This window comes from Anas platyrhynchos, chromosome 16 (genome assembly GCF_047663525.1).
Source record: "Anas platyrhynchos isolate ZD024472 breed Pekin duck chromosome 16, IASCAAS_PekinDuck_T2T, whole genome shotgun sequence".
Classification (NCBI taxonomy): domain Eukaryota; kingdom Metazoa; phylum Chordata; class Aves; order Anseriformes; family Anatidae; genus Anas; species Anas platyrhynchos.
The window spans coordinates 2,077,391-2,099,055 of record NC_092602.1 but is presented as its reverse complement, the minus strand read 5'-3'; the positions used below and the strand labels follow the sequence as shown (position 1 = coordinate 2,099,055).

General features: G+C 51.2%; 3 protein-coding genes across 3 annotated transcripts; 2 read left to right on the top strand and 1 right to left on the bottom strand.

Annotated features, from left to right (window-relative positions):
* The first annotated feature begins 3,222 nt into the window (after window positions 1-3,222).
* On the top strand, window positions 3,223-6,659 carry LOC119718499 (disintegrin and metalloproteinase domain-containing protein 20-like). The gene has a single exon (XM_038187304.2). The coding sequence runs from the start codon at window positions 3,880-3,882 to the stop codon at window positions 6,223-6,225; it is 2,346 nt and encodes a 781-aa protein (XP_038043232.2). The 5' UTR covers window positions 3,223-3,879; the 3' UTR covers window positions 6,226-6,659.
* A 76-nt stretch (window positions 6,660-6,735) lies between these two features.
* Window positions 6,736-9,330, top strand: LOC119718500 (disintegrin and metalloproteinase domain-containing protein 20). Its single transcript, XM_038187305.2, has one exon. The coding sequence runs from the start codon at window positions 6,882-6,884 to the stop codon at window positions 9,216-9,218; it is 2,337 nt and encodes a 778-aa protein (XP_038043233.2). The 5' UTR covers window positions 6,736-6,881; the 3' UTR covers window positions 9,219-9,330.
* Window positions 9,331-9,831: 501 nt separating this feature from the next.
* On the bottom strand, window positions 9,832-21,525 carry TMEM116 (transmembrane protein 116). Its single transcript, XM_072024161.1, has 11 exons — window positions 21,237-21,525; window positions 21,029-21,075; window positions 20,827-20,890; window positions 17,653-17,784; window positions 14,099-14,203; window positions 12,575-12,624; window positions 12,081-12,164; window positions 11,859-11,997; window positions 11,173-11,317; window positions 10,985-11,058; window positions 9,832-10,457 (listed from the first exon to the last, which is right to left on the bottom strand). Exons 1-11 carry the CDS (start codon window positions 21,282-21,284, stop codon window positions 10,257-10,259), a joined length of 1,089 nt encoding a protein of 362 aa, XP_071880262.1. The 5' UTR covers window positions 21,285-21,525; the 3' UTR covers window positions 9,832-10,256.
* Between the last annotated feature and the right edge of the window lie 140 nt (window positions 21,526-21,665).

The following is a 21,665-nucleotide window of genomic DNA, read 5'->3' as shown; positions in this document are numbered from 1 at the left end:
TGATCAGTAGCCCTCTTTCTTTCTTCTGTAACCCATCGTCCCTGGACCTACTTTAAGGCTTAATGGCCATTCAGCATAAAGCTCCTCTTTTTATCATACCGTTCAACAGCAGAATCAAAGAATGTTCTAGTTCCTTATGTACGAGGTATTTTTCTTTTCATGATGGGATCTTCTGTAGACAACAGTAAGCGTGGGGTCTATTTGTTTTGTCCCCAGATCAGAAGTTCTGTTTCCACCTTATTTTTTCCACTCTAGAAGATCCAACTTTTGTTTTCAAACTTGTCCTCTCTCGTTTGAAAGAGATCATCCTGGCAAGGGTCATAGTGCTGCTGTGTGAGTCCACCAGTGATCCTTCTCTTGTGTCACCCTCTGGAGTCCAAGCTCCCCGTCTCTTTGATGCCTTCGAGCTCCTCCTGGCGGAGCAACAGATGCAGGGCTGCTCCTTGACACATGTCCTTATGCTGCCTGGACCATGAGGCCGCCCAGGGCAGATTCTTACACTAGTCTGGAACATTGGCTCCAAAAGCTGCTTTTTTATTTTAATGAAACAAACAAATGAAAAGAATCTGTACATATTTCTAGTTTTCTACCTTCTGACACTTTTCTTTCTTTTGAGACTGGTCGAAGGCTTTTTATAGAGATATTTTGGTACTAAACCTGTGCAGACACTGAATGAGTTTGGTCTGCAGACTGAAGTGCCAATTCAGGGCTATTAGTAACGACTCTTGAACATTATTGTTATATTTCATAGCTCGTTAATTTTGGGTTTACATTTACAAACCTGAGCCATGAATCTCCCAATCTACTCTTACGGCAGTCCAGCCTTGTTCTTTTTTGTCTTTTTTCTATAACAGACTTCCTTGTAACCTTTAGCTTGGATGGCAAACCAGTGTCTGACTCTTTCTATGAAATTTTTTAAGCAGTAACTTAGTTTTTCTACATGAAGGAGATGCTTCATTTCCCATTCTTCGTCAGCACCTTGTCAGCTTTCTTTTAATCCTGTTGAGAGTTTTCCAGTGCTTGATTTATTCCACAGTAAGAACCACAGTCCCTATTTAACCGTCACTTTCTCTGATGGAAATGGGGAGTTTTTGCATAAGCCAGAATTGTACTTCTGACACTACATGGAATATTTGTGTACTGACATGCATTGATGACAACTGTAGAGAATTAGCAGGTGACAAGAGTGTTTGTTGTTTCTTGGTAGTATCAGCAAGTTTGCAGGCCCTATGTGCATTTCTCTCCTTGCCCTAAATTCCAGGTCGTGTCAACATCCACACAATCTTGAAACGTATAGATCATTTCCTTTTAAACTTGAAATCTGTGTGGTGTTTTTTTTGTTTTTCCACTGGGAAATCTCAGTGTATGGGAACTTTTAAGTATGGAAAATAGAGAAATAAGCAAGGAATTCTCCTGTGTTTGAACGGGAGTGCAGGAAACTCCCTACAAAAGCACTTTTGCAGCTCTACCCTCTGAGGAGGAAGATACTCTGGCAGTTTCTGGAGAGCCAGAACTTCTGAGCAGAAAAATGGATCAGGTTGTAGCTACTCTCATTGTTAACACAGTGGGTTCAGCAGGCTACTGCCACGCCGCAGTCTGCTGAGATCCAAGCAGCTTGTGAGCACCGCAGAGTGTAACACACTGGGACTTCTTTTTTCTCTGGCAGGTTGCTCTGGTGTTAAAGATGACAGTAGCAAGGCTTGTACGCTGAGGTGTAATGGTCTTTAGGACATGGCTTCAGCCTACTTCTGTAGTACCATGAGAGGTTTGTGCAGTGGGGAGCACCTTGGAGGGAGAGCAGCTGCTGCTCGCTGCCATCCAAGGCAGCTTAGAAATAAGCAGAGAAAACAGGATCTGACTGCTTCAGAGAGTGCCTCCTCTCCTGGTGCTCTCCTCACTTACACAACAGGGTCATTTCAAGCAGTAACTGATAGTGAGGTGGGTACACTTGTGATTGACTGTGAAGTGTTTTGGTGTCTGGAGGGAAGTCACATTTCTAAGGGCTTTTGTGATGAGGAACTGCGTTTTATGGGTTTACTGTTGATTTTAGTGTCTGTGAGAAGTAAGAATGGCCTGATCTGAAATGGAGGTAGGGAAGGACAGATTTAAGAAAATGCAATTTGAAAATTCTAGGTCAAATGGTTTTATTTCTATAAGAAAGTTGATTATTTTACTCTTGAAAACAAGTTGTTTTAGATTTCAAAATTAAATAGACTTGAATTGATCTAATTGGCTTATTTTAAAGTTACATTTTACTTTCTTCTTCCTGGGTTTCTTATTTTTTGGTTGACATAAATGCAAGATACCTTGTCTTGATTATGTAACATTTGAGTTGGTAATAAATCTACTGATCCTTTACAGAAGACTGTGAATATTGTACATATCTTGAGATGGAAGAGTTGTGTGGGAACAAAGAAGACATTCTTTGTAAAAACACTAAAAGGATGTGGGAAAGCTATGTAGTTGTTTTTTTTTTTTTCTTAGAGTTTTATTTAAGACAAGAATCTCAGAAATCATTTGACCTTTTCAAAATTTTATGTATATCTGACTGCTCCTGTGACTTGATTATTTTAAGGTATATATGTTGAAAGGTTAGGAGAATTGACTAGGAGAAAGAGTTTTTGATTGGAAATAGCAACATGTCAAAGTTTTGCTGTCATTACTTCAGGTTTTTCTTTAGGAAATCTGAATCTGTCATCATCTGCCACGTTTAACTTCTGTGTATTAAAATGTTTGCATTTCTCCTTTCCAGTGTTACCTGTACCATGTTAGTTTATTTCGGATCAGTATTATATTGTAAATATTACGCATCAATGTATATAAATGATTTTACTAAACTTAAAAGTTACTGGCTTCTTTTTTTTGGTCCCCAAGTCTCTTTAGCACAGAAGGGGAGAGGATGGTGGTGCCCAGAGCCCCGGAGCTGTGCTGTTGTGCTCCCTGCTGCCTCAGCACTGTGAGAAACCACTGCTGGTAGGCATTTGCTTCTGTAACACAACTCTTTGAGGTGAATGAGCGGCCAACAAGATAGGCTGGGTAAAGCCCTAGGAATTTGTGTGCTCTGCCTGGTGACAGAGCCTGAAAAGCGCCTCTAAATGCCGTTAGATGGCAGCAGGACATCCCCGCTGCTGCAGGTTAACTCCTGAAGATCAATTTTTTATTTTTTTTTGTAGCTACAGCTTCCAGGGAAAGGGATGGATGAATTGCTCTGTGCAGCTCGAGTAGCACTTAGTGTTTATGACATTCCCCCTGTTGAATCTAACAACTCCTCCATTCTGCCAAGAGCGTTCCTGGTGTCTGTAGGAGAGGAGGACGACTGGCAGGGCACTGTGGAAGGACTGGCAGCCGGTGAGAAACTGGTAGGTGAGAAGTAGGTTGGCCTTTGTTCAGGCTGGTGGGAAGGGGAGTGAGAGAACAAGTTCCAAGCATCCCAAGTGTATTTAAGGCGGCCAAATACTCTATAAGCGTAGAAGAAAAGACTCTTCTGTACTCACAGAAGAAGGATGCCTGGCCCAATGTATGCATCTCCCCTTCCAGCAAGGAAACTTCCCTGAACGGTTAAAACATTTGGTGACAGGCACTCAGCTGAGTGATGTGCCCTGCAAGGAAATCTGTCAACAGCCACTGCAGGCTCTCACCCTGTGCCGAACCCATTAGCAACCAAATCCTCATTGTTTTCCTGGTAATCTTCTGTTGCTTTCCACTTAGGAAGGCTTAATCCCCTTTTAAACAAATTGCTGTAGCAGCACTGGCTCGTCGTGCTCTCAGCAAACGGGGTCAGCCCAAGCAGGGCACAGCAGGCTCTTAGTGGTGGGATGGGATGGTATTTAACAGGATGCTGCTCCTGCTGGTGCCTGGAAATCCTGTCCCCCCCGTGGAATGTTTGTGTTCGAAGTGGAGCTGGGGAAACGGCCTCTCCTCGGGCCCTTCCGTTCCAGCTGGATGCCAGCCCCAGGAGCGGCTCTGCTTCGCCTCCTGCCCCGTGCCGGTGACCGTGGCTCCAGCCGGATGCAGCCGTGGGTCATGCCAAGGTGTTTCCTGATGGGGAATGGGATTCTCCTCACGCTGGGCTGCTTCTTGCTCCTGCTGCCCCACGCAGACTGCAGCCCCCAGCCCACCTGGGGCAGTGCAGCCTACGAGATAGTCATTCCAAGGAAACTTGGCCCCAAGGCAGGGAAAGCCAGCCGGGACAGCATGTCCTACGTCATCAGCATTCAGAGGGTAAATTACACCATTCACCTCAGGCAGAAGACAAACTTTATAATAAAAAACCTCCCTATATTCACTCGTGACTCTCAAGGGAAAATCATGATCGAACAGCCCCGTGTGCTAGCAGATTGCTATTACCACGGCTACGTGGAAGGCATCCCAGACTCCATGGTGACTCTGACTACCTGCTCTGGGCTCAGAGGACTGCTGCAGATTGGAAACTTGAGCTACAGCATTGAGCCCCTGGCAGCTTCCCCTGCATCTGAGCATCTTCTGTTGCAGAGGGAGGTGGCGGTTCCTGGAACGGTGATCTACAAAACGCCCCAGAGAGGCAGGCAATTTCCAGGGCATGGTACAGCAAAAGGGCAGTTAAAGGACCAGGGGCACATGCGGTATCTGGAACTCCTCGTCGTGGTGGACAAGGAAGGGTTTGACGCTTTCGGTGGAGACATAACTAACGTGATGTTGGAAGTTATTGAAATAATCAATCTGGTGGACGGGCTGTTTTCTTCTTTCCGCCTTCGCGTGTTATTAGCTGTGCTAGAGATTTGGACAGAGAAGAACCCTATCAGTATTACCAAAAACATTTCTGAGGTCCTTCACAATTTTAATCTTTGGCAGATCCAGCAAAGCCCTACGCATGTTGCGTATGATGTGGGGTGTCTGTTTGCCTCGTTGGACTTTGGTCACAGCACGGGAGCGTTGTACAGGAGCGGCAAATCGAACTTCGCCAGTGCCTGTGATAGAAAACGTGCTTCTGCTGTTGTTTCGTTTGCCAAGCGGACTTACATGGACACTGCTGTCTACGTCGCCCACGAGTTAGGGTATGTCCTCGGCATTGATCGTGATGACAAGTACTGCAGGTGTGGAAACGCCTCTAAATGCATCATGAACGCACAGAGCACAGTGAGCTACGAATTCAGCAACTGCAGCACAAGGTACTTTTTTGATTTTATAGCATCAGGGCGAGGACACTGTCTGAATAACATCCCAGAATCAGTAACGATGTTTGTACCGCAGCGCTGTGGGAACGGCATCCTGGAGCTCGGGGAGGAGTGTGACTGTGGCTCAGAAGCACAGTGTGAATTGGACCCTTGCTGTGATAACAGCTGCCGAAAGAAAGAAGGAGCCATTTGCACTTCTGGGCTCTGCTGCAAGAATTGCAAGCCTCTCCCAGAAGGAGAAGTGTGCAGGGAGAGCACCAATCCCTGTGACCTGCCTGAATATTGCAATGGGATATCTGAGCATTGCCCAGCGGATGTGACCAAGCAAGATGGGACAGTGTGCGCTGAGGACGGCTACTGTTACGCAGGCAAATGCAAATCACGCATGTTACAGTGTAGGAACATCTTTGGTGAGAAAGCAGAGCCCGCTCCACTAAAATGTTACAGGAAGCTGAACATGAAAGGGGATCGGTTTGGCAATTGCCAGGGAGATGGGCTAGGGACCAAATTTCAGAAATGTAAGCCCGAAAATGTCCTGTGTGGGAGGGTGCAGTGTATCAATGTTTGGCATCTACCTTGGCTGGAAGAGCACTCAACCATCATTCAAACCCCAGTGGACGATACCTTGTGCTGGGGCACAGACTACCACTTGGGCATGGAAACCTTGGATATTGGAGCCATTGAGGATGGCACGCAGTGCGGGGTGAAGAAGATCTGCATTAACCAGACGTGCATCCTCAGGGAGAAGCACTTGGCACCCAGCTGCTCTGCCCAGAGCACGTGCAGAGGAAGAGGCGTTTGCAACAACAAAGGCAACTGCCACTGCAACCGTGGCTGGGCACCTCCCAACTGCCAGTTTTTCGGCTTTGGGGGAAGCATCGACAGCGGGCCTACGCCAGTCACTAAAAATGGGCTTATGAATTTCATCATCAGGATGACCATGCTAACTGTTACCGGTGTGGTGCTCACAGCTCTTGTCATGGACCGTGTGAGAAAGCTCAGAGCACACCGAGTGTTAAGCAGGGTGGTCGGATGCTTTCAGGCTAGAGAACGGGCTCCTGAAGGGGTGTGAAGGACTAGGTGGAAGAGGACAGAGCTAAACCAGCTGAGAGGCAAAACTGCCCTGCATAGGACCTCGTGTGGCAGCAGTGGAAAGCAGGACTTGGCTTCAGCCTCACAGCTGCAGTGGACTTAATTTTAAATTGATCTAGATTCAAGTGTAGAGTTAGAATAGCTGTAGAATAGCAAAAAGAAATTGTTTTCATACACCTTGGTAGAAAAAAAAATTGACTGAAATGACAGAGGGGCTCAGGTTAGTTTGAAATGCTGCTGCACATTTGCACTGGCGGACACGGCCGCAACTGAGACAGGCGTCAGCTGCTGTGGGGGCACGGGTGCTGCACTGTGAGGAGTGCTGGTGTGGTTAAATCTCAGAAACTGCGCTTCGCAGGCGATCTCTGGGCAGGGATTCCCCTTTTGGGAGGAGGTGGAGGGGGTATTGAGGACACCCAGCTCCTCAAATCTCACGGAGCAGCGAGGGAAGAGCGGCGGCAGCTCTGCGGCTGCCTCAGCCCTCAGAGAGCAAAGCGCAGCAGGGCCGCCTGGCCTTCATCCCTGTCACCTCACAGCCTTTCTGGAACCTTCTTGAGCAGCACTGAGGGGATCAGCTGCAGGGCACCGGCTCTGCCACAGCCACCAACGGAGCACCTGAAGGGAGATAGGCTCGAGATGGCCGTGCGAGGGTTGGCAGAGCCCTCACGGAGGTGTCTGGCCTCCATTTTGAAGGCTGTGGTGGTGAGGTGGCTCCAGGCAGGTCATGGCGGCCAGGCCAAAGCCCTGCTCCTCAGGCTGGGCGTTTGGGCAGTTCTGGCGGCTCCTCTCCTCCCCAGGGCAGGCAGCCATCGGCTGCCACCCGGCTACGCTGTCCATGAGATAATCCGGCCAAAAAAGCTGTCCCCCGTGGTAGGCCGGGCAGCGTTGGGAGAGGTGTCCTATGTCATCAGGGTGGAGGGAGAGAACCGCGTCGTCCACCTCACGCAGACGCGGGGACTCGTGGTGAAAAACCTGCCGGTCATCACCTACAGCCCCCGAGGGAGGAGGGTGGTGGAGCAGCCCCATGTCCCCGAGGAGTGCTACTACCTGGGCTACGTGGAGGGCAGCCCCGGCTCCCTCGTGGCGCTGAGCACCTGCTCGGGTCTGAGGGGACGACTGAAAATTGGGAACCTGAGCTACGGCATCGAGCCCGTGCCAGGGTCCCTGACCTTCCAGCACCTTCTCTATCGACGGAAGATGACCCAGGACAAGCCTTCGACGTGTGGATTGACTGATGAAGCGATCCAAAAGCAACCAGGCTTGACGGGTATTAAAATACCTTCAGCGAAGCAAGACTTGTCTCGGAGACTGATGCGCACCAGGTATGTCGAGATCTTTATTGTGGTGGACCACCAGCTGTTTTCTTACCAAGGGAGCAACGAAACCTCTGTGATGGCTCTGGTTACAGATACGATCAATTTATCAGAAACGTACTATTATCCTCTGAAGATTCGCATCTGCCTGATTGGGCTGGAGATGTGGACACGTGGCAACATAATCAAGAACAGCCTGGATATACAAGAAGTTCTTACAAATTTTAATAGCTGGGTAAATACAGACCTTTCCAGCAGGATGAAGTATGACGTCGCACATTTATTTACTTACACAGACTTCGGATTCACCGTTGGGCTGGCCTATGTAGGTAGCATCTGCTACCCTGGTTATCAGTCAGGTATTGTGTCTCACATACGAAGGGATTTCATAACCTTTTCAATTATTTTCACTCACGAGCTGGGCCACAATCTGGGGATGGAGCATGACAAAAAAGAGTGTGTGTGTGGAAAAGCCACCAAGTGCTACATGACAGGAGAGTCGCTCAACGGCGCCTCGGCTTTCAGCAACTGCAGCCTTCAGAACTTTGTAGACCTGCTCAGCAGAGGGGACGGCGAATGCTTAAACAACATCCCCGAGCCCAACAGATTTTTCTATTTTAAGCATTGTGGCAACAAGGTGATAGATGAGGGAGAGCAGTGTGACTGCGGGGGGCCGCAGCACTGCCAAGGCAACCCCTGCTGCTACAAAGACTGCAGGCTGAAGCCGGGGGCTGTCTGCTCCGTTGGGCAGTGCTGTCAGAAATGCCGCTTCCGTGCTGCGGGATACAAGTGCAGGCCAGAGGTGGATGAGTGTGACTTACCCGAGTACTGCAACGGGACTTCGGAGTGGTGCCCAGAGGATCTGTACATACATGACGGGACGCAATGCAGCGACGATGGCTACTGCTACCGTGGGAAATGCGCAACCTATGACAAGCAGTGCAGAAAAGTCTTCGGGAACGAAGCTCGGGGTGCTCCAGAAAGTTGCTTCAAAGAGCAGAACACGAAAGGGGATCGATTTGGCAACTGTGGTGGTGATGGGACTGAAGTTGCTTTTGTGGCATGTGAACCCCAAAATGCTCTGTGCGGCAGGCTGCAGTGTGTGAATGTGAGGAGGATTCCCTTCCTGGAGGGGTCTGAAACCATCATTCAGATGCCAGGGTCTGAGGGGTGGTGCTGGGGCACAGCCTACCGTGCTGGCGTCGATGTACCTGATATAGGAGGAGGACTCGATGGCACCAAGTGTGGTCAGGAAAAGATCTGCATTAATAAGACGTGCACAGACGCCGTGGTCAGAACAAAGTGCGATGCAAACATTTTGTGCCAGGGGAAAGGGGTTTGCAACAACCTTGAGCACTGCCACTGCAAAGCTGGCTGGGCCCCCCCTTACTGCCAGTTCCGTGGTGTGGGAGGGAGCATGGACAGTGGCCCCCCGCCACACTTAAGAATCTCCACGGCAGAGGCTGTCCAAAATAAAGCTTTTGGGACTGCGCTAGGGATCGCTGTTCCTGTTGCCATCGTTCTGATCGCTCTCCTCATTGCTGCAATCAGATACATCAATGTAATCACTGCGTTCTTCACTACACGTTCATGCACAGAGGCATCAGAGACTTCTGAAGATGAGGAGCAGAACACAGAAGAAGATGATGACGATGTTTAAAAGAATGAAAGCAGTGGGAGAGCTTTGTGAGCTGGGAGAGCAGTGGGAAAGCACCAGCTGAGCTTTGGAAAGGACTGCAGGCCCCATGGGAACCTCTGAAACCAGACCATTATTCCCAAGAGATTTGTACAAAGTATTTTACACAGTGTAACTGTGTAAACTGTATAAAAGTTACTTACACAAAACTTGAGTATTTCCTCTTCCTGTCCTACCAACTATGTAAATAAATTTGGGTTGGACCCGAAAAGTAAAGCTATGAGAATTTAAAGAGCATAAAAGTTATAGGGTTGTTTTCCTCCCAGTGTAGCTAAAAAACTGTTTTATTTTCTATAGAATGGTGGGGTCTTAGTAAGTAATTCACTTGAGTATCTAGACCAGCACAGATTCATGCAAAGTCCTGCTCTGGTTCATGAGAGATGCTCCACTGGGTTGAAGAAGCTTATTGTTCTGAGTATTGCAGCTGAGCAGAAGTTGGCCTGAAGACCAAAAGGGAGATGTGGGGAAAGTCATGGAAGTGAGTGCTGTTTCTTTTCTGCTACAACTTCCCATTCCATGCAGTTGGCTATCAGCACGGTACGTGTTCTTATTTTTATGTTGAATCAAAAGTCAGAGATTTAAAAATATTCACCTTTGCTTTAATGATAACTTGTAATGGCAAATACCTGACAAACAGTTAAAAAATTAAAACATCCTTTGAGCATCTGCCCTCAAAGGAGCTGCACTAGGTCTCTGAGCTGTTGTACATAATTCAATGCATTTCTAGAGATATTTCCGTAAGGAGAAAGTCTGTAGTACTAAAGAAGATTTACCATGTTTAAAGAATCCCTTTAAGGTCCATACAAGTCTGTAAAATAAATAACTACCTTCACTGAAAGTGCTTCTCTGACAGATCTGCTCAGGCTCTTCCAGCACAGCAGTTACCTGTGCTGCTGACAACAGTGCACACCGAGACAGCCGCTACCAGCTCTAGCTGGCACTGCTGAATGAGATGAGGCCCCGCTGGCACGCTGCCTGTTCTCCTTTCGCTGCAGGGATGCATCAGAGCAGGGTGGACGTGGGCACCTCTGCGTCTGGAGGGCTGGCAGGGAGCGTGCTGTCATAGAACTTCTTCTGGGAGCGCAGGAGAGGAGTCTGAGTGTCAACGTCGCGGCAGGCGTTGCGTTTGAGAGAGAGGAAGACGTGCTGCGTCCAGCCATACACAATGCAGTTCAGAAGGCCCTGGGAAGCTGCTGTCAGCGCCTGGGAGAGACAGCAGCAGAGATCAGGGCTGTCTCGTCAGCCAGCGCCGCACAGCACTCGGAAGCTCCCTCCCAGGCTGTCAAACCTGGCACATTTTGTCAGGCCTCCCACTTCCAGCACAATTTTATCTATCTGCATCCCCACACGATACAGGAATCTCACGGTTATTTTAATAAGCTTTGCGAAATGCTGCCTCAGGCACATCAGGCAGCTGGATGAGTGCTGGGAAGGAATTACATTTAGAGACTTTCACAGAAAGTGAAAAACCTAACCGAATTCTGAGGACCCCTTCCAGTCCTATTTGCTATGATCTCAGTTACTGAGACCTTTTTAAGCCCGTGAAAAACAGAGCAACTAACAAAGATCTTTGCCAACCAGAAGTATAAATCTGACTTAAGCTCATAGAGCAGTCATATTTGTAGCTAGAAAAAAGGTTTTTAGGCAGAGATTAGAAACAGGCAGGCACTAAGAGACGATGGTTCAAGTAGAGAAGGCAAAACAAAGGAGGTTGCAGATGAAGACTTTACCTGTAGAATGAGGAGAGCCATGTAGATTTTGCTGCTTGTTGAAACCACCAGCTTCAGAATTCCGAGTAGGACAGCTGTGAAAAGGGAGTGTCAAAAGGGTGTTGCTTTAACCCCACCTCTTTTGAGTTTCCTTGCCAGGCTCTATGCCTTACGAGGATATGGTGACAGTAACTCAGTGCTCTGCTAACCTGGGGCCCAACAGCAGAAGAATGCGATGGGGTAGAAAACCACTCGTTGTTCCACCACCTTAATCATGGCCCACTGCTGGTCTCCCAGGAATCCTGTGGAGTTTACAAACCTCTTGTACAAACCTCGGGCTCGAACAAGTACAACCTAAAAAGAATAAGCATATATCACTGCTTGGATTTTGGACACGTGCTCTGATCTGGCTTGTTTAGCTAGGACAGAGTTATCCTGTGCTTTTTAGCTAAATCCTCATTTCAATCTGTGAAATCTTTTCACACTGTGCGACAGGGTACACCCTGGGGCAGAGCAGTTGCTTTGCACGTGATCTTTTTTGAGCTGAGGACACTTAATTCATTTGCTCTCTTGCACAGGAGCTGGCCTGTGCACTAGGTGATCCCTGCTGCCATTCTCTGAGCCTCCACTACCTGCCAAATCCTTTTTGAGGTGGGCTGACAGAACACGGGGCTGCAGATGGATTTATACGGTGGCACAATGAAATTATCCCTTCCAAAAGGAAAAAGCACCACTCAGTTCATCCCCTGATGCTGTCTGGCTGCTGGCACCATCCAAGCAAACCTGGGAGACCGATGAGCATGCACACAAAGTGACCTCTCACTCGTGTAAAGACAAAAAGGGGCAAAACTTCTCATCTTTCACACCGCTAGCGTGCAAGGACCACGTTTCTTACCAGAATGGCTACGAAGCTGATCAGAAAGGAAACGAGGAAGACCCCCACACCATAGAAATGCATCACACGGCAAACGGAGCCGTTCAGCGTCAGTGGCTCGGTGGTGGGCACAGCTGCCTCTGTGTGCATCAGGAGACATCTGCGGGGAGAAAGGGAACGGACGGAGCTCTTGCCGTGCCTCAGAAGTGGTGAGGCTCTTTCAGAGAGGGGCGTGAAGCTTACCCGTGCTTCTGACTGAAGTTCTGGTAGCAATTGCTGTTGTTGCCCAGGCAAAACACAGGCACCATGAGAAGAAAAGGGACCAGGCTGGGAGGAGAGAGGACGACAGCACAGTTACTGTATTGCAATTCTCCTGTCCCCAAACACTCCTTCTTCTGTCTCCTGTCACTACAGAGGACTTGGAAATTGTTCTTATTGTGCTGCTCTGGAGGAGTATTTTACCAGCTTGGCTAACTTCCACACTTCATTCATCCAGGCAATTAGTAAAGGGAGCACTTTCTGAAAAGGAACCTATACGTAGTTCATACAGCTGTAAGTAACTTGGCTGGAGAAAGGCCCTTACATCCCAAGACTCTTGCTCAGAGTTTGTTAGGTCACTGCTGCCATTGATGACAAACACGGGTTTTAGTAAAATTTGCTCCAAAACAAGCTGGAAGCAGGGATCAGGACACTGCAGTTTACCAAACCCACAGCATTTTGCCAGAAACAAATCTTACCTGGACAAGATCGTTGCTGCTCGGCCAATGCAGCTCACGTAATCTACAACCTGCAAAGTCCAAAGAGCTTAATTAAATGATTGTTTCTGTACAGCCACTGGCTCCCAGGAACCAGCTCCCAGGGAGTGCTTCAGCAGCTCTGGATCCTACAGATGCTGGTTAATCCCCAGACCAAGTACAAATGCTGCTTTCTGCTTTGCTCTGAATGAACACCGCCAGGCTCAGTGTGTGCTGATGTGCCAGAGGAACATCCGACACCTCCACCAGCTCACTGACGTGGTCTCCTTCAAAGCCAGGACTGAGAAGAGCACTTTAAACCAGACAAGCAGCAGACACTTGGTGAGCTCCCTGGTGTAACTTACTCCTTCTTTGTACTGCTCATTCATTCAACCCAACCCTGTTCCTCAAAAATTTCACGTTCTGATGAAGAAATGCAGGCAGCTTGGAGTGTCCTGGCCTCAGGTCATGAGGAAATGTACTCCAGCAGCTGGCATCCACACACCAGCTGTGAGAATTAAACACAGGCACAGCTGTGGTGTTGGGAAACTTGTTGTAGGTGCTGCGTTTTGAATGGGAGCCCAGGAAGGAAACCAATCCTACAAGCGGATCCAAACCCTACAGACAAGAGCCCTTGAAACAGAGCGATCTGCAGACAGGTGGAGTGTCTGAGACGTGGTTTGCTGCCCACAGCAAAGGTCTGGGGAAGAGAAAAGCTGTTTAAAGATGTGTTCAGCGGGAAGAGCTGCATAAGGAGCCTGCTCTCTTGCAGTACCACAGCGGGAGGACCTGCAGTTAGAGCAGTGGTGGTGCCACTGTTTAGCCAGGTGTGAGAACCAAACGACTGCAGGCAGAGATGCAGATCACATGGCAAGTGAAGTGTTTGTTTAGCCTGCAACTCAACGAGTATTTTTTGAGCACCACGTCCTTGTTCCTCGGTTCCCAGCGATCGCACCGGCTCCCAGATGGGTTTTCATAAAGGTCAGCGACGACGAAGGCAGGGGTTGTTCAGGGAGCCAACCCCTCCTTTTATCACTAGCTCCCTCCCGTCACACCTCCCATCTCAAGCTCTTACAAAACACTGCTGATGCTCTCAAAGCCTGTACAACACCTGGGGAGGCCAGAAATTGCCAGTTCTCAGTTCTGGACTGCCCAGGCTGCCCCTGCTTTCCTGTCCCCTGGAGTCATTGCTCTGCCAGGAGGCAGTGACAGCAACAAAGCAGCTACTCGACTGGTGCAAACTGGTCTTCTGTGGGAGAACTTCACCGATCCTGAGCTTTCTCTGCTCTGAGACATGCACTGCTGTTTGCTTTTGCCTGTTTTGGCCTTGCAAGCCCAATCCTTCACTGAGATCCTACAGCAGCCCGAGCTGTAACTCGTGCCACAGCAAGATACGCCAATTCATCCAGAAGGCCTTCAAAGCCCCTGAGGCAGGGTCTGCTGCCTTGTATGAGCCTCCCAAACCCCACCAGAACCCCCCAGGTAGGTCTCGGTCCCCAGCGGCTGCTGTATATCGGTCCTACTCACCGTGGGGGGCATCCTGTTAAGGCTCTGGTTGTATTTCACCTTCAGGTCCCTGTACAGATGCCAGGTGTAGTTGACAGTGTACAGAAAAGAGGCCACGTAGAACACCTGAGGAACACAAAGAGCCAGGATTTCGGACAAGAGCTCCTGCAGCAGCTTTGGTTCATGGCTGATGAGCCACGGGCCAAAGGTAGGGTATTAAACAGCATGGGGGACTGCCCACAAAGCGCCGGTTCAATTTGGCGCAAATTCTAGCACGGCTTCAATTTGGCCCCAAATCAGGGCCAGAGGACTCTTACAAATACAAATCTTTGTGACTCAGGTCATTTTTTGGCCCAAATTCTAACAATGCAAAAAGGTTTAAAGGCACTTCCAGCTTCTCTGCGCTGCATCCGCTGGAAAACACAACACAGACACGGTGATGAGACTTTTTTTTTCTCAAGTGGCAAGCTCACTGCCCAGTGAATTCACGGAAATGGGAAACAATAGCATACATGGAGAGGAAAGCGGGGGCAGAGACTACAACAATTGCACCGTGAGCCAGATTTAGCATGCTAAGAATCCTGTTCCCTCCATGGAAAAAAAAAAAAAAAAAAAAGAGGAAAGAAAAGCTACAAAACACCGCTTCCCACAATGAGTTTCCCAGCCCTTGATTGCAGCTTGAGGTAAAACCAAATACCGAAAATCTCCTGTAAAAAGAACAAATCTTCCTTGCACTTTTTCTGGATCCCCAGCCACGGTTGCTTGAGGCAGCCGAGTCCAAACAGAGCTGCCTGCCCTTACTATATATACGTGTGTGCTGGGCTTGTTACAGGAAACACATGCTTCAGTGGCAAAGGCAAAGAGGAAGGGCTGGACAAGTGAATTTTTTTCTGTGGATTTGCCACCCTCTGCCAAAGAAGCAAGGAGCACAGGTTTGTCAGCCCGGTATCACCAAAGTCCAGGAATAAGTCACTAAATAAACTCGGGCTCCTTCACCAAGGGTGCAAATACTCTTGGCTTGTCCTCGAGAGGCTGGGTCCGAGGGACTGCTACACTACAGCGTGAATGTTACAGTGACTTCCCAGCTCATTAGAGGAGGTTTAATGAGGGTTTGTTGCCCTTCTTCAATTACTTCCAGAGAAGGTCATCGAAGCAGCCCGCAAAGATAATTCTCTTGCACTGCAAACCGCCTCGGAGAGCTCACAAAGCGCCAACGCTGCCTTCTTTGGGAGAGGGAACCCCAAACCTCTCGTGGAGCTGCAGGAAGGCAGGAGGAGCAGGGAGTTCTGCTCCCCTCAGCCCCACCTCGGGGGCTGCGGGCGGTCCCGCAGCGCTCAGCCAGAGGAGCTCAAGGGAGACCCGAGAGCCCCTCATTACAACACTTCGGTGGCTCCCCATTGTGCTCGGTGGCCTGAGCGGAGCTTGCCAGGACATTATTAGGCCACTGGAACTGAACTGGAAGAATGTGGGGGAACTGTGCAATTATAACCACGATCTCTGTTCCGGGCTTCAGCGCTGCGGTGCAAAGGCAAAGCAGGGAGAAGGAAGGAGCAAAGGCAAGGGGTGGCAGAAGGGAGCACTGTTTACATCTAATAGTGTGAATTCAACCACAAGCCTGGGGCTGAAACAGGAAAAGTCCATGAAATAAAGCCACCTCCTGCTTTAGGGCACGGTGCGGATGCTAGGGGAGTTCCCCTGGCAGTACCTTCAGCCCCTGGTGATGATGTGATGGTCAACAGCTTGCATAAGCCAGAACTCTGCCCGGATCCTACAGTGATCCCCTGAGACCACCAAACCACACGGAGTGTGCTGTGGGTCTGCAAACACCGCTGCCGAGCCTGTCCCACCCCTGTCTTTTTACAGCTTTTAGGTGTGCAAACCAGCCACGTGGATTTACGAGACAGCCAGGAATGCAACCCTTGCAAGACTTCTCCTCCGTGCAGAGGACAGGGCCGGGAGCCGTTTGTTCATTTCCTTCGGTCACAGATCACTTACATTCTGCAGAAGGCGCCGGTCAAACCTGTTGCTGGCTCCTACTTACGCACGAGATGTCCCCACCGCACACGGGCACTGCTGGGGTTGAGCAAGGAGGTGTCCTGCGCCCCGTCACGTGCGCCGCGCGGGCGCTGTTGCTATGGCAAGTGCTCCGTTTGTTTTAATTTCTCCCAGAGCAAACAGCAGCCAGAGCTCCTGCCAGACACAAGCCGGCTCGGCTGTCCCCGTGGCTGAGCCCGGGATGGGGCAGGCACCCCACACAGCACCCCAAAAGCAAGAGCGGGAAGGAGCCAGAAGTGCACGAGCTCATAGCGTGCTCTCCATGTCCGCACTGAGAATTGATGCTGTGTTGTCTGTTTCTCCTCCAGCACTGCAGTCTGTCTTCTCCAGGCCTTAAGAAGTTCACCCCAACACCCAACTTCAAGAGCTGTCCCCCAGGCAAAGCTGCGAGGGAAACATCTCTACAACCCCTCTGCAACCCCCTCGGTCCTGCCGGCTCCTTCTGCCTTCGGGCTCTGAAAAGCCTCCCCTGAGCTGTTCTCACTTTCCCCTGTACTATCATCTAAAGGACATCTTTGATCCCGTTCTGCTTCGTTCCCAGATAACCAAACCACGCTGCGGTGAACATATTGCGCTGTTTCTCCAGCAGCACAGCTTGGAAAAGCAGTGAGAAGCCAGGAGTGGAGCAGCTGCTCTCCAAGCTCTGTTCTCCATCACAATACAACTTCACCCAGACACAGCTGTGAAATAACACCAGGCTGCAGCCTCCCGTCCCCACACACACGGTGTGAGCACCTCCACAGCCCCTTGCTCTTCCCAGCGACATTTTTGTGGGCGCTTCAGAAGGAAACTGTCAAGCCCAGAGGTTGCCACTCACAAAAAAAGCCCCGCAGCTTTTCAAGAGCAGTGATTTGCAGGGCTTAACGTCCAAGTGGGAACTTGGTGAGACACGAGCAAAACATCAGGAAAACAGCATTTCCTTCATTCCACTCCAGTTAGTCTCAGAAATCATCCCAGAGCGCTGGAAAGCAGCCGAAATCGCTGGGGCATGGGGGCTGAGGTTTCACAGAGAGCAGCCCCCGAGCATCCTCAGGACTTGAGAGAGCACAGGGCTGGGTCAGCGAGCTCAGGAAGGGCAGGGCTCTGAGAAATGTTTTAAATCCGAGCCCAAATGAATGGCAGAACACATCTGCTCCTGCCCTGGGTGGAGGAAGCACGAAGAGGAATAGGAAAGCTGCAGCATGGGAGGCACAGAGATAATCTTTGGCGCGGGACCAACAGGAAATAGATAAAGCCCCATCTACTCGCTTTGCAGAAGTAACCCAAACGCTGCAACCACAAAATCCCATGCTCTCTTTGCCTTCCTTATTGCCTCTCGCAAAGCAGCTGTACCTAAAACCAAGCACCGTTATCTCTGGCGTACAAACGAGGCGAAGAGATCTGATTAAGTCAAGTTTGCCCAGGGAGCCTCTGCCAAAGCCGGTCTAGGAACAGTTCCCCACGGCCACGCTCTGATCACCGGCGAGGCTAATTACAGTAACGGGCTCAAAATGATGAATCGTGATGCCGAGGCTACTCACTTGTCCCGTGGCTTGCAGGTTGTAGCAGATGAGATCGTGTTTGGAGGTCGGTGTGCTATAGAGCAGCGCCCCGGTGAGCCAGCACATGCCCAGGAGCAGGTCGGAGAGGCTCAGGTAGAAAAGAGGGCGAACCTGGGGAAATGAAATCAGTCAGCAGGTCCGGGCAGTGCTCACAACAGCCCCGTGACCACCGCCAGCAGCAGCTTGTTCCCCTTGCCTTTGTATCTGCTTCTATGCCATCACCCTGCCCTGCCCTAATCTCCCTCTCTGCCACAGCAATGCCCCCAGATCCAAGAGCAGCACCAAACCTTACAAACCAGTAGATCATGGTGTGATCTGCAGCTTGGCAGAATGAGGCAGGTGTGCAGGGAGAAGCAATCGACAAAATCAATTGATAGAGAAACTTCTGGGAAACACAAACCCTCCTTCAGGTCTGAAATACCCTGAAACGGGCATTTTTCCCCTGTGTTTCATGGCATTTCAGCTGGCGACTCAGGCTGAACCTATTTTACATGCCAGGTTAATGCAGCAAGGATGCTTTTTAGGAGACTCGATTTTAAGATTTTTTTCCGGGAACTGAGCCTTTGGGTGAAATTTCCCCCAATATTGTCCTTTAAGTCAATGCCTGCCACCCATCATGTCATGTTATGCTTCTCTTGTCCCTGTGAGTAAACAGAAAGAGCTTAGGAAGACTGAGGAGCATCAAGGCACATCTGATTGAACCCGAGCTGTCCCTAAAGGCGGTTTTTGCTGAGATCTGCCTGGTGTCTTTCAGACCCCACAGCAGGCCCTCTGCCTCCTGCGGGGTTTCTCCTCAAACAGCCTTGCCTCCCCAGGTCTGAGGTTGTCCCACCTCGCCCAGCAGATCGAGCCTGGACATCGTTGTGCTTATCAACGTCTCTCTGAGCAGCGATAAATCCGGGCTTCTCCTCGCTGGTGCAGAGCTGAAGCACCAGCAGGCAGGGGCACGCCAGGCTGGGGACACTTCCAGGTTGTGAGCACGGCATGTTAGAGCCAAGCAGCTCTCAAATAAGCAAAGCAGAAACTTTTGCCCCAAAACACGAGACCTCTTTCTCCAGCACCACGTGTCCTCGGAGGGAAGCGCCACTGCAGGCTGAGGAGCCCTTTTGGCACGGACCTAAATGAAGTAGGTGGCCCAGTCCTAAGAGAAAGGCAGCACGGTTCTTACTTGCAGAAGGGAAAAGAAGAAACAAATGGTATTTATAAAATAGAGGAAGGGACTGTAAAGACGTAATCATTCAGAGGAGCTGCCAGGCTGGAGCTGCCAGGCTGGAGCACAGATGTTGATCTTGCTACGCCTGGTCATCGCCCGCGGACATCTGCCCGCAGAGAACCTGTGGACATGACAGAGGAAATTCCGTGTTCAGCGCTTGCCATCATGAATGATTCAGCTCATGCTGAAGTTTTATTGACTCCGTAGAGGCCGAAAGCAAGTTTCAAGAACGCAATATTTGATTTCCTCAGCTGGGGGTAGGAGGGGGAAGTGTTTATAATATTTTTCTCCTCCCAGCCTCCAGAGCTGTTTATTTCTTACTCTGGAGTCTCATGACACAGGGAATAAACTATTTGTGGCGAGCTTTGATATGGATTTCTTCCAACCCCTTTGTTTACAAACTTGCCCACAGGACCAGAAATGTGGGGACAAGAGAATGGGGAAGTTACTGAAGATTTTGCTGCTTTTGAAACACCAGCAATGGATCCGGCTGGCAGCAGCACAGCCTGGAAGCCCGACGCCAACGGGTCCCTCTGGCTGGGATCCATCCTTCCGAGCCGAATTTGCAATAATCTGAGCAGAAACATCTGGAGTCCCTCGAGCAGGAACGCTCCATCTGCGGCTGGGAGCCATGTGCAACCCAAAAACAGCAAGAGTGCAGCTCCCGGGCCGCAGCCACATCATATGACTGATAGCACAAGGGCTCCCGAGCGATGCGGGCTGGTAGCCATGGGACGCAACGGGCTGAGGCTGCTGAGTCACAGCGGGACCCCTGCCAGGCCCAGCTCCACGCCGCAGCAGAGGGGAGGACCCCAGAAGAGAACCACGGCTGGTGCTGTGCAGGGGATATGTGGATCTTGAGAGGGTTCTTGGTCACTTTTGATAAGCGCCTTGTGCAGCACGAGCTCAGGAAGGCGTCCGTCCCAGCAGCAAGGTGAAGTCCCAGCTTTCCTTCCTTCCTGGGAATGCACCGAGACCTCCACAGCTTGTTCTGGATGTGTTTTTTCCATGAAGCTCTGGCTACCCGGGAGCAAGACTGCCCTGCACGCTGCAAGCGGTGCAAATTTGCCCTGAAAACTTGAACACAGGTTCTCCAACCCACCCTGCTTCACCCAGCGATGTCTGCACGCATGACTTCCTTCTCCGAGGATAATTTACTGCATTCCCTGGTCTGCGGGCTGCAGATTGAACCCACGATGTATGATGAACATCGAAGACAAGGGAAGTACAGAGACAGCTTTGTTACGACTTCGCTGCCAGCTTTACCGTCCTCCTGCTCTTAGCAGCAACCTGTTATCTGCGTGGTCCACACACCGGGCTGCCAGACATCTGCAAATCCCAAAGAACCGCAGCTTCACACAGCTCCGTGCGCCGCCTCCGATAATCCTGGACAGACAGACGGGCTGTGCAAGGACATAAAAACCCTGCAAGCTTGGGCTGGAGGTCCGTGATTACCATCCCAGATGTGCTGGATTCCCTACACGCATGATCTGCACGTGTGAAGCGTTTGGGATGTGCCAGGCGCTGCTGCATGAGCAACGTTAACTGTTCCTGTGCATGGCCAAGGAGAATTTTTAGGGCCTCCCTGGGGAGCTCAGCACAACAAACTGGTCTGCTTTTGCCCGAACCTCTCAGCACCTCTGCTAACATCCCTTTTAGCTGCACGCCTGCCTGTTTAAAGCCTCAGCCATCCCCCAGGACCTGTGCACGCATTGGGGCATCCCCACGCAGCTCCCCAGCCCCAAAACCAAACCCATGGGACGCGGCAGGAGCTGCAGGGACCTGCTCCTCCCCGCACAGGTACAGCCCAAGGTCAGCCCCACACGTGTGGCAGCACGGACACAGGCTCTTGGCCAGCCCTTGGCCTCCTCCTGGCTCTAATAAACAAGGTTTAATTAACCCCAGCGCCCACGGCCCATGCAGCCCAGCTCCGTCCTTACCTCGGGGGACCTCACTGCGTTCTGGAAGACGGCGTAGGCAATGATTGAGCTGGAACCTGTAACACTGACAAAACAAAGCCTGCGTTGGCACGGGGGGGCTGGCTGGGACCAGCAGTTTTCTTTTTTTCTTTTTTTTTTCTTTTTTTTCGTTTTTTTCCCAAAAAAAGACGCCACGCCACCACCACCTCCGTCCAGCCGGTACCTGAGCATGGCCATGGTGAACTGGATCCACTGCAGAGCCGAGTACACCTGGGGGACACGGAGGGACACGGGGGCGCTGTCAGGGACCTCCTGCGGCCCCCCCACGGCCCCACGGAGCCCACGGGGAGCCCACGGGGAACCCACGGGGGGCCGGGACCGAGCCCACGGGACCCGGCAGGGAGGGGACAGAGGGGACAGAGCTCGCTCACCTCCTGCCAGCCCCCGTCCAGCCGGGACGATGTCGCCGGGAGGGCCATGGGCACCCACCGGGGACCCACCGGGGACCCACCGGGCACCCACCGCAGCCGCCGCCTCGCCGCTCCCGGGGCTCCGCGCCCCGCCCGCGCCCCGCCCCGGGGCCACACCGAGCCCGGCCCGCCCCGGGGCCAGCCCCCAGCGCTCGGGGCTGGCTGAAGGGGAGCGAGCCGGGGGCGGTGGCGGCGGAGCCCCCGCGGGAGCTTCGGCTCCGGTCCCGGTAACGCCGCGGGGCTCCCGGGGAGACAAGCGGTGTTGGCGGAGTCACCCCTCCAGCAGCCGACCCGAGGCGACCCTGCTTAGCTTCGCCACGCCGCCGCGCCGCGCAGCGCCACCGGCGGGCGCCGGAGGGCGGGAACGGCTGAGGGGCCGGGGGCGGCCGC